Below are 12,177 nucleotides of genomic sequence, written 5' to 3' on the forward strand. Positions count from 1 at the left end.
TAGATTTAAACTTTATTATTTTAATTATTATTTATTTTATTTAAGATAATTTATGAAATTATTTTTTATTTTATTTTCATTTAACTTTTTAATTTATAAAATTTATTTCTTATTATTTTAATAAATTTAAAAAAAAAATATTAATAAATTATTTTCTAACTTATTTTTCATGATATAATTAAACACTTAAAAATAATTTTTAATTTATTTTTTATTAGCACATTAAAAAAATAATTTATTTAAAAAAAAAAAACTACAAATAAACAGTGTCTAAATCATAAATACACCAACTAAAAAGACCGCGAGTGAGATAAGAGAAATTTGACGGTGTCAGGCTACGGCAGTAGAATCCAATAAAAATAACTTTCACAACCAACACGTTCCAATCCCTTCCTGCTATCATGGATACAGATAATTAATGCATTACCTCAACTAAGCTAGCTCCTAATAAATTTTAAGTCACTGAAACTAAAAAGGAAGCAGAACAGGATCTCAGTCAATGCTTGAAAGCTTCAAAAAATAAAAATCAAACACAAATTGTTCAACAGAGATGGGTTTCGATTACATTTATACCCAGTTCCTGACATGGACAGACTAGATCCAAAAATTCAGAGGGATTCCATCTGAGCAATTTCCACGAGGAAATGGCTAATAACTTCATACAGCACTAACTGTGCACTAACTGTTAAGTGTCCTATTCTTAATTTTAATTCGAAATTTGGGAACAGAAGAAGTACCTTCTGATGGCTCAGGCTTCGTTTCCATGTTTGTGGCCACTGCTTTGGATTCACTGGGTTGATTTGGTTTCAATGGCACTGTTGCCAACTTAATAGTAGGCTTCTCATTCTTACCTGGCAGCTCCACTGATGTAGCCTTTGCCCCACCACCCAGCAACTTTGTCATCTCCTTTTCTTTCCTTCTCTTCTCTTTCTTCAACAGTTTCCTCTCCAAATATTCAGGATCATGACGGTGCTCCTTGTTATCTTCCCGCTTCCGCTTTTTTTCCTTGTCCTTCTTCTTCTCCTTTCCTTTCCCTCGAGATGAAGATGCCATGATACCCAATGAACCACCATCAGGATTAACTCTTTCAACTGAGAGGGTTTGTAGACTAGCAAACCTTTGTGCATCAGTGTCTACTAGGTTATCTTGCTTGGCTCTAGGTGATGATGGATCATCAGGCTGAGGGTGCATAGAAACTTTACTTGATTCAGCAGTGCACTGGAGTTCCTTTCCAAAATTGTCACCATCACTTGCTAATTTTGCACTGCCAATGCTAGCACTCATCCGAGAACCATGGTCAAGACACGAGTTGACTTCCTCGAGATTTTGGTAGCTAAAACTCACAGCTTCAGTTGAAATCCTCTGGGGTGCATCCACAGAAACAGAGCTGCTGGCCCCACGATCAGTTTCATGGTGACCACCTTGGGATCTCTCAACATTTTGAATATCAGTCTCCTCAGCCCTACTGGAAGCAGCAGAATGTTTGACTCTGATCTTAACAACTGGCCGTCTGCGCTCATGGCTGTTGGAGATGTTATCTTCTTCCTTTGAAGCTACTGGGATGGCTGTTTCCTTCGAAGCTTCAGGCACGGCTACTTCTTCTGAAGCTTCTTGAATGGCCAGATCCATCTTCTGTCCATGATTGTTGGAAATTGTATCTGGATCATTGGGACCTTCTGGAATGGCCATATCCATCTTATGTTGATCTTTGTTGGAAATTATATCCGCTTCCTTTATAGCCTCTGGAAAGGCAAAATTATCTTGTGCAAGATTTGGAATCTCCATAGGAGGTTCCAGGGGCTTTGTTTCTGTCACAAGACCTGCAAAAATATTCCTTGGATCACTGCAAGTTTCTGAGTCGCCAATACATAATGTTCTATCCCTGGGAATTCCATAAAGTGTTGGGGCCCTGAAAAGGAACAATTAACGTTAATATATCAAAATTTTATTTCTGAAGTAAATGCACCCAACACGTGCGCACACATGAATTCTAACAATCAAAATAAGAAAAGCTCAACTAAAAAATTTCCCTTGACCAAAATGGAGTCTTGAGAACATAATAATGAGGATTTTGAGCTATCATGAACGACAACTACAACCTGGTTGAAAAACTTGCCCGTGTTTAGTATTATGGTCAATGATGTTTTTTAAAAGTGTTTTTCACTTGCAGATGCATTAAAATGATTTTTTTTTCAGAATTATTTTTCATTTATGATATCAACACATCAAAACCATCAAAAAACATTTAAAAAAAAATTGATGTTTTTCGAAGTCAAATGCACTTTTGGAACACGACTAAACATGGTTCTAAACACAAAAACAAACAGTGTGCATCCCTAGTCATTTACCCAATGATTTGAGACTTCATGGTGTTAATTAAAATGTGGAGTAAGCAGCACACTATATTTATCACACAAACGAGTCATTGAGGGAGTTAAATTTATTTTGTGGTTCACTATTCATGGGTTCAGAGTAGATATACCCTCACTTTACTGACTTTGAGATCAAGAATACAAGGGAAGCATTAGGGTGCCTAGCTGACCCTGATGATTTGATTGGGTTTGGATCCTGGCTGGCAACAATGATGAATCTTTACAAGCCTACTAAAATGAAGTTAGGCTGGGCTGGACAACCCAACCTGTATTGACTTCTATGATGACAAACCATAACTTGGAAAGGAAGAAATTAGTACTCACCTTCCTGCAAGGATTTGTAAAATGCAGAACAAGTGATGCCGAAGAATGGTATTGTTGAATCCGATATGACCTTCAAGTAGACGAATCAAAGCCAAGAGAGTTGTACACTTGATAGCATCTTCAGAATCAGATTCATCTTGTATCAGACATAACCGCATGGCATGTGCACCAAGTTTTGCCTGCCCTGCATCCAAGTAAAGAAGATCTCATATAAAAAGCAACAAATAAAGCACAAGGACACCATGGAGATAAATAAAACATGCAAAAGAACCAAAAAAAACTAAACTTTTCTTTTCTTTTCTTTTTTTCCATAAAAAATAATGCAGAACCTCTTAATGACGGTTCTTCCTCCAAATATGTGATAAACAATGACAATGCTGCATCCATGCCTTTGCAGTGGAATTCCAGATCAAGGAGTGCTCTGCTGGCTTCAATTCGAATTTGCCATGTTGTCTTCAAATCCCGAAAAGGTTTAATAAGTTCGAAGACATGATCCTGCAGCAAGTAATGAATGGCATGTATGAATGAAGAAATGTTTAGAAAGCAATCCATGATTCAATTGAATGAGTAGAAAACTTACATGATGAATGGATCCTGAGAGTTTTAATGCAATTTGTGTCAATGTTCGAATACAGCTGATTGTTAAGATCCCATTATAACTCAGCATCAGCCTAGCAAATAACACATTAAGAAACATTCAATCACCAAGTATTTTCCAATAAACTACCTATCAGAAAAGACAAATATATCCCACAAATTAGAAGCCAATGCACCTGTCAAATTGCAAAAGACAGTCAATTCGCTTGAGAAGGGAGGACAGAAAGAGAACAGTCTGCCAGGGGTTAAAGAAGCAACAAGAGTTAAAGCCCTCAGAATTGTATATGAAGGCAGAATGCAGAACTTCACAACTAGGCATCAAATATCTCTCTACCCAGACATCAAACACAACTTCCATGCCAGATCAACTTATGTATTGAACTTCCAAACTTAGGAAAACCCAACTGTTAACTTTTAAAGACGGTAGAAAGACAAAGAAATGCAAATATTGATGTTATCTGACATAAAGCATCAAATGGAAGCATAAATGGTATTCTCAGTCATTCATTATTAATGCATTTGAAATGGACATGCAGCATAGATTTTTTGGCTATGGTGATACATCTTTGGTGTTTGCTCATGTGGTAGCAGAATCTATGCCGACATTTTATGTGAAATCAGGGAGAAGGATTGTCAAATCAGGGAGAAGGATTGTCACGTTTTATGGCAATACAGTCTGCAAATTTTTGGCATATTTGGCTGAAGAGAAATGCAAGAGTTTTTGCGAATCAATATACTCCTAGAAATTTGATATGTGAGGACACACTTTTGGGGGCTGCTTTAGGGGAGTATGCTTGGCTGATACTCAGCATGCATGGAGTGCCCTATATGCTTTCTGTTTTGCAGCTTTCTTTCAATGGTGGATAACTTATTCTCCATTTTGACTTGGAATTCTTACACATTTTCATTAATATAATAATTTATTTTTTCTGCAATAGTGGAGGCATGGAGAAATATAACATAGCTGCTTCTCATAAGCTCCCCAAGTCCATGACCAAGAATTCCAATCTCATCCTTCCATAACTTTTCTTTTCCTAAGAACTTCATACATTTGTGACTAAAATATAGTGGGAGCCCAAAGAGAGACAAAGCGTTGTGTTGAACGCGCTCAAACAAAAAACACAGAACACCTAGGGATTAAAATAACAGGTAATTTAAAATTTATACAAGACTGAAAAGTAACACCAGAAATTATGTATTGTCAAGAGTCAACAAATTATAGCATGTGAGAAAATGATGTTGAAAAACCTGTTGCCCAAATTCAAGTTCACCTACTGACTGGACCAGTGCAGCTAACCAGAACACATCAGAGTAAGGATTTCCAGTGTTATCATTATACTGCCAGATACAACAGAACCAAATCAAATCTGGTTGAACCGCATATCCAACAGGTAAAGAGAAGAAACAAGAGAAGAACTAAATAACAGGGAACTCAAGACCCCAGAAAGAGCAACTAATATGCATGGATTATACATGGGCTTTAGAAGAAAAATGGCATGCAATATGCTGATATCTAGAGAATTTTGGTGGCAAGATGCAACAAATCAATGCAAACAAGAACATGACATTGGATAGGGCATTTTGCATGCCTGAACTTTAAATAATGATGAAGGAAGAGAAGGCTCTAAGTTCAGGCAATCATTGACTGCATACTGACCAAAGAATGGGCTATAAAAACCCCCAGGATTAGCTAGTGGCATTGTTGCACTCCACATTTCCCTCCCCTTACAATCCTTGCTATGGTATGATTCAAATATAAGAATGCCAAGGTTAGCATTGGCTAGAGAAGATTACTGTGCAGTATTATGTTATTTCCATTGACAATTCAAATTGTGATCTGGTTAGACTATCCATTCCTTGGCTTAAATCAAAGAACCTCCACCGTAAGACAAGCAAGGATACCTATTTTTTAACAGTTTCTCCCATTGCAAATGATAGAGGGTGAAAAAAAAAAGCAAACAGGATTCAAATTGATGCTAAGGAAGACTCTACCTTCAGAAGTTGCAAAATAAACTCAACAGCTTCTCTTGGGCTTTTCTTATCTGCAGCCCTGACCTTAGCAACAGCATGAGGAATTGCCTGAATACAACAAAAACAAATGGATGCTATAAGTCTTCACACGGTGAGGAAAAGTCTGCAAGAAAATAACCTTACTTTATTTATGGGGAAAAAGGAAATGCTATTGAAAGAAAAAATTGAATTGAAATTTGTTTCTTCGATAAAACAAATATTAGATATAAAAAGAAGCCATTATCAAGAAAAATAAATGAACTCATCAATCAATCATCAGAAATTAAAAATAAAAAGAACACAGAAATTAAGTTTGGAGAATAACAAGTCATTTTTCAACAACCAAGCATTAAAATAATAATGCACCACATAGAAGTTAAGTTTTGAAGAATAATAAAAAGAACACGTCAATCAATCATCAGATTTTTTAAAAAAAAAAAAAGAACACAGAAGTTAAGTTTGGAAAATAATAAGGCATTCTCAACAACAGAACATTAAAATAATAATGCACCTCAACCTCTCCCAAATAACATTGTGACACAGCATATAGCGAAGATAAGACTATGGTTCTCAAACCCTAAGGTTACAGACCTAACAATAGAAAAATCTAAAGAAACTTCTCAGATTTTCTGTCTCAGATTTTTTGTTAAATCTGAAAAATAGTCTTAATCTCTATAAAATAAACTAGTCATTCCTAATTATATTAGTCTTATACTCCTTTCTATGAAAGGATTTCTAATTAAAACTTCAACTAATTAATAAAATTCATCTACCATTAGGATATCTAAATAATAAAATATTAATTAAATTAAAACTTCTAAACTAAGTAGAAAATAAATAATTAAAATCCAAAATTAACTAGGAAAATAATTAAAACAAGAACAAGGTTTCATATGAGATGCTTCCGGGTTTCTTTGTGAGTTTCTTTTTAAGCTTGGCCTTGTCAATCATGTAAACAAACCCTTAGGATAATTGTTTTACATGAATCTCCCCCACTTGAGAAAAACTCATCATTGAGTTGAGTTTAATAACTAGAAAGTACTTGTAAAGGTCAGCAAGATTGAAGGTCTTTGATATGCCCATACTATCTAAAAGATCAATAACATAAGCATTATCATTGATTTTCTTCACCACCTTGTATAGACCATACTTCTTCATCTTCAGCTTATCATAGATGCCTACTGTAAACCTCTCCTTGCATAAGAAAATCATCACCATGTCTCCTTGAAACAATTGAACTCGCCTCTGCTTGTTTGTTGTGTGCTTATTTCTAGCAACTAAGTATTCTAGTTTCCTCCTAACCTCTTGATGATAGCTTGCAGCAGTTCAACCAAATTCTTTGCTAACTTGCTAAACCCAACAGCTTTGAGCAAAGAATGTAGATCGAGTACATGATTGGGAGGCTTTATTTACACAATCTCAAATGGTGTCTTACCAGTAGCACTATGATTGGAATTGTTGTAACCAAATTTTGCCTCGACCAATGCAACATCCCACTATTTAGGCTTATCTCCCAAATGCTATGAATTAGATTGCTCCAAGTTCTGTTTAGAAACTCTATTTGATCATTAGTTTATGGACGAGTAGTACTATTAAACTTCAAAGGGGAATTAAACTTCTTCCACAAAGTTAGCAAAAAATGACTAAGAAACCTTCAGACATGATGGATTTTGGAATATCATGCTACCTCAATTATCTCCCTGAAAAATAGTCTAGCCATATAGATCGCATTCGTAGTCTTCTCACAACGTATAAAATGTGTCATCTTTAAATATAAATCCATAACAACAAAAGAAAAATCCATTCATCGCTAAGTTCGAGGAATACCCAACACAAAATCCATGAAAATATCTCCTTGTATATAATTAGGTATAGGTAAAGGCATGTATAAACTAGGGTTTCGTGATTACCCCTTAGCTGTTTGACAAGTAAAACAGTGTTGAAAAAATTTGTTTGCATTACACTTGAGCTAAGGCTAGTGATACTCATCCTCCAAAGTCGGCATTGTCTTGTCTCTTCCTCTATGACCTTATAATACACCACCATGCAATTCTCAAATCTCAAGTCAATCTTCAAAAAGACTATTGCACCACACAACTATTCTAGCATGTCATCCAATCATGGAATTAAAAACCTGTATTCCATAGTGATTTTGTTATAGGCACGAATATCAACACACATACATCATCTATCATCCTTTCATGTCAGTCAAGGAGCAACACATGGACTTAAAACTCTTTTCAATCAGCTCTTTCTTCAACAATTCTTCTATTTTCACCCTTAAGATTTCACTCTCGTATGGGCTCATTCCATAATGCAGCAAATTCAAAAGACTAGCCCTTGGTTGTAAGTGAATTTAGTGTTAGATATCACGCATGAAAGGTATCTTATCTGGTAGCTCATCTGGAATAACTTCCTCAAATTGAGGCTTAATAGCTTCAGGGACCTCTATTGCCTTGTTGCCTTGTCAGCTTCTTCAGACAACAAGTACTTCACAATTAAAGCATGTACTTTCTTCATCTCCTTTATATCTGTCTCAATTTTTTACAAAGATTGGGTAATAGTTAGAATTGTTTGTCCTCCAGCCTTTCGAACTTGCACTTGGGAATTTCCATTCAAATGCATCAAAGTATAATTAATATCATCCTTAACAAAACAATAGATGTTTTCTCATCCCTCATGCCATGCATTTACATCATAATGTCATGGCCTACCAAACAACAAGTTACAAGCATTCATGTCAACTACATAACAATAAACTTCATCCCTAAACTTGCTTATGAAAAAAAAAAAAAATTACATCTTTCAGTTACTTTTACCTTTGGTAACTCTTTAATCCAACCCACGGTGCACGGTTTAGGATGTTTTTCAATATTCAAACTCATTTTTAAATGAAAAAAACACTTTACATCTTTCAATTTTAAATGCAGTTTCCTTACCAATAATATTCTCATAGCTAATGTTATCAATAATAAGGTCAAAAAGTTTATGTATTGTGCACTTAGTACCAAAAAGGCTTGTGTCATGTCTCATCAACTTTTGGTGTCAGCAGCAATCGTCTCACCACATAGGCTTAACCATCATCATCCTCCTACTCACCCTCACCATCGGGTTCACGTCACTCTTTCGAATATAATTTTATACCTTCTATACCATTTCAGTCCTCGCATTCAACCATGTTCATAGGCCTCTTGAGAGAACATGCATCAGATATATGCTCTTCGTGATTGCATCTATGACACTTTATTGGAAGTGGCTTAGCATGGGGATTATCTCTCTTTTGGTTATCCATGTTAGGAATTGCATCGGCCCTATTTTTATCATAGCCCGAGCCAACAGTAGCTTGCTTGGATTGACTATTTGTCTATGGCAACTTACCCTTCACAACACCATTAAATCAAGGCTCTACAATAGGAACCCTCTTTTGATAATCAAATCTCATATCAGTTTCACCCTGCATCAACATCTTTTCCATTAAATCCATATTTCATGCATCAGTAACATTCAACAGCATTTGAAGCTCGATTCTATTTCCAATGGCAGGTTTCAGCCCCTATACCTATCTAGCAACATCTTGCCTATCTGTTTCACGCAGATTATTTCGCTTAACTAAGTGCAAAAATTACATTGTATATTCTTACACGATTCGGTAACCTTAGGAACACTTCTAATACTTATAGATCAAAAGTTAATCATACATATTAAAATCTACCTCTCAACAATTGCTTCATCCGCTCCCAAGTCTCAACAAGTCTTCTACCCTCTCACCTCCAATAGGTTATCCCGCCAAACTAATGTCCCATGCTTCAATTTAAACCCTGCAATTTTTATCATTCTCAAATCTAAAATTCCCTTATATTCATAAAATTGATCACGTGCAGCTAACCAATCAACAAACTCTACTTCTAAATCACCACCAAAAGAAGAAATCTCAACTTTTATACAGTAGTCTTGATCATACATATTGTTTCTAGCAACCTTATCTCGATCTTCTTCATCAAATGAATTCCAAAATTCATATTGACCACGAGGATTTGCACGAAATACTTCAGGTACAGGTTGGTCACGATCATCATCCTTGGAGTGTGCCTCTCTTCTTCACTAGTTCATGTTTACACACAGTCCTAATACCTTGAGCATGGTTGTAAGGTCATCAAATATGGCATCGATGTCACCAAATTCAGTTTGCACTTGCACCTCTGATATTGTTACCGAATGGCAATCTAACTAATCCTAAAAGGCTTGCATCCCTTAATCAATTGTTATGGAGATGGTTGCCTCCAATGATTCTCTTCACGGTTCGCCATTGATCTAAATGTTGATCTGCTCTGATACCACTTGACACAATGTATGGCAAAGATATAACTAGAGTTCTCAAGCCCCAAGGTTATAGACCTAACTATAGAGAAATTAAATCTAAATAAGAGTCTTAATCTTTATAAAATAAACTAGACATCTCTATTTGTATTAGTCCTAAAATCATCTATAGGAAAGGATTCCAAATTAAAACTTACATAATTAATAAAATTCATCTAGTATTAGAATTCCTAAATACTGAAATACTAATTAAATTAAAAATCATGAGTTAAATTGAAAACTAATAATTAAAACATGCAAACAATAACTTCAAGCTTCACATGAGATACTTCTAGGTTTCTTTGCAGATTTCTTTTCAGGTCTATAAAATCTTGGGGTAATTGTTCGAAATCACATTTGTTGCCATAGTGCTAACTTGTGCAAGCTTGCCTCAAAAAAAGAAAAAAAAGAAAATTCAATATAGACATCTTAAACTGATGATGCCAATATAAAAAGCAGTGTTTTCTATTTGATTTTCTAAGTTGGGGTCAATTCTGTAATTTTAAGATCTTCAGAAGTCATTATGTAATTTCATTTTCAGTAAGGTATTTCTGTGGTCTTAAAAGAATTGGCCACTTCACCATTACAGTACTCTAGCTAGCAACACTCAGGGTACTCTCCTAGGTGCGCATCTTTAAGGCGCCTCCTTTATTGGGATATATTGGATTATAGGTTATGATCCCATATTTTGTATATGACGGAGTCATATACGAGGATTGCAGCTTCTCTTATTTGTGATGCTTTAGAATTCCTGGGAGTGATTTCTAAGAACCTTGTTGTGGTGCTAGGCATTTCTTTTAAGTAGTTCTTGATTTTGTTTACTTCCCAGAACATAACCTAGCCTAACTGCCTAACCTATAAAAATTCCCAAGCTTCCAAATCACCAAGACAAAATCCTACCGATTCCTGCATCACACACACACACACATCAAATCTGACACAAACTCAATACATATCCTACCTCATTGCATTACCTCAAGAACAAAGTACTCGGGAAAATCATGAAAGTCATTTGGCCTGGCAAGGCAGGAGACAAATAGTTAAGAAGGTGTTATTCCAGCATGCTTGCCAAAAGTCAGACCACAAGAGTTAAGAATCTCACTTGGGGAGTCCAATAGCTGCATCAAACCTTCGACTTTTGTAAAATTTCACCAAATGGAGTAAGCCAGCCCAATCATTTTCCTGTTAATATATATATATATATATATATATATATATAAAAAAAAAAAACTTCACCCAACTACCTTAAAACAATCATGCAAAATATGTCTTTATGATCCCTAAGTTCAAGAAAGTTCACATGGTGAAACTAAATGCATCTTTACAAGAAACATATTTAGGTTGCTGCTAAAAAGTTTTTCTGATTATGGGATTTAAATTTAGAACAATAAATAAAGTGTGTTTGAATTTATGAACAGAAGCAAACACCAAACTAGGGAGAGAGAAAAAACACACCTTTGCAAATAAGCTTGGAATATGTTCCATTAATGATAAAAAGTTCTTGATATGTATATAAGGAGCGTGGAAAGTGGCTACAGTACCTCAGAAGCAGTATTAGCCAATGCAAATGCGGTCTCAATTCGAACTCTCCAGAAGGCCTTGTCAGAACAAAACAGCATTGAACTTTTCACATTCCGTTCAAAACATGAATCAAAATCAAGCATGAGAGAGTAAAACCTTGGTGTCGTTGAGGAAATTATTCATAGCATTTGTAACAGAAAAGGAAAGTTGTGGTAAAGTTTTTAATGCTGCAATTGCTTGCGCCTGTGCAACAACATCTTCATCCCTCTCTAATTGATTGATCTGATTTACATTACCAACTTTTACAAGGTTAATTACCAATTGATATACAAAGCACCTACTACAAGAGAATTCTATGGAGCAACAAGAAAAGCAACAGAATCAAGTAGAAAGGTTCAAAACAAATTAATACAAGCATGAAAGTAACTCATATAAATGACTTCATGCTTAGGGCAATCATCTTGTATCCTACAAAAATAAATTTTACATATTACTATTTACAGATAAAACGGGTATATATAGTTCCTCACATATGCATAAGCATCAATCATGTGATAAAGTATCAAGACTTCTCACCACATCTATTACTCAACTGAAAAAGGATCCAATCTATATTTATGAATGTTGTTGAGTGTGGCTATATGATTGACAAGTGACATTATGACGTGAGAGTTTAGATTTGTGGCTGCTTCCTTTATATGACACATGAAAGTTTGAATTTGTGATGGATCAATAGCATACTGGTTATTTATGAGACTTTTAAGAACAATTTTATTGTATGCTCTTGTAATAAACCTTATAGTAGGTGTTTTATAAAACAATCTTTTCAAGGTGGGATAATGTCTTAATTTTGAGATGCAAATTTCAAATGTCATATGAGAATGAGTTGACTTATTGTATGAAGATTTCATGAACAATGTCTAAATTCTAAAAATGTTTTTCAAATATTCAAATAATATTAAAAAAAAATAACATTCAAAAGTAATTAAAAAAATTA

At 35.0% G+C, this 12,177-nt stretch overlaps 1 protein-coding gene across 2 annotated transcripts in view; it reads right to left on the reverse strand.

Moving 5' to 3' along the window:
- Window positions 1-494: 494 nt before the first annotated feature.
- The window catches only part of TAF2 (TBP-associated factor 2), a 28,110-nt gene continuing 16,427 nt past the window's right edge, over window positions 495-12,177 (reverse strand). For both annotated transcript variants that reach the window (XM_011013392.1, XM_011013393.1), the window contains 11 exons: window positions 11,337-11,462; window positions 11,201-11,257; window positions 10,762-10,841; window positions 10,634-10,676; window positions 5,286-5,372; window positions 4,542-4,631; window positions 3,470-3,528; window positions 3,277-3,367; window positions 3,026-3,191; window positions 2,697-2,880; window positions 495-1,909 (listed from right to left, as the gene is read on the reverse strand). In XM_011013392.1, the coding sequence (XP_011011694.1) occupies window positions 679-1,909; window positions 2,697-2,880; window positions 3,026-3,191; window positions 3,277-3,367; window positions 3,470-3,528; window positions 4,542-4,631; window positions 5,286-5,372; window positions 10,634-10,676; window positions 10,762-10,841; window positions 11,201-11,257; window positions 11,337-11,462 (2,214 nt within the window). In that variant the 3' untranslated portion in view covers window positions 495-678. The remainder of the gene's footprint in view (window positions 1,910-2,696; window positions 2,881-3,025; window positions 3,192-3,276; window positions 3,368-3,469; window positions 3,529-4,541; window positions 4,632-5,285; window positions 5,373-10,633; window positions 10,677-10,761; window positions 10,842-11,200; window positions 11,258-11,336; window positions 11,463-12,177) is intronic.

The sequence above is a fragment of the Populus euphratica genome, unplaced genomic scaffold (assembly GCF_000495115.2).
Source record: "Populus euphratica unplaced genomic scaffold, PopEup_1.0 scaffold866.1, whole genome shotgun sequence".
Taxonomy (NCBI): domain Eukaryota; kingdom Viridiplantae; phylum Streptophyta; class Magnoliopsida; order Malpighiales; family Salicaceae; genus Populus; species Populus euphratica.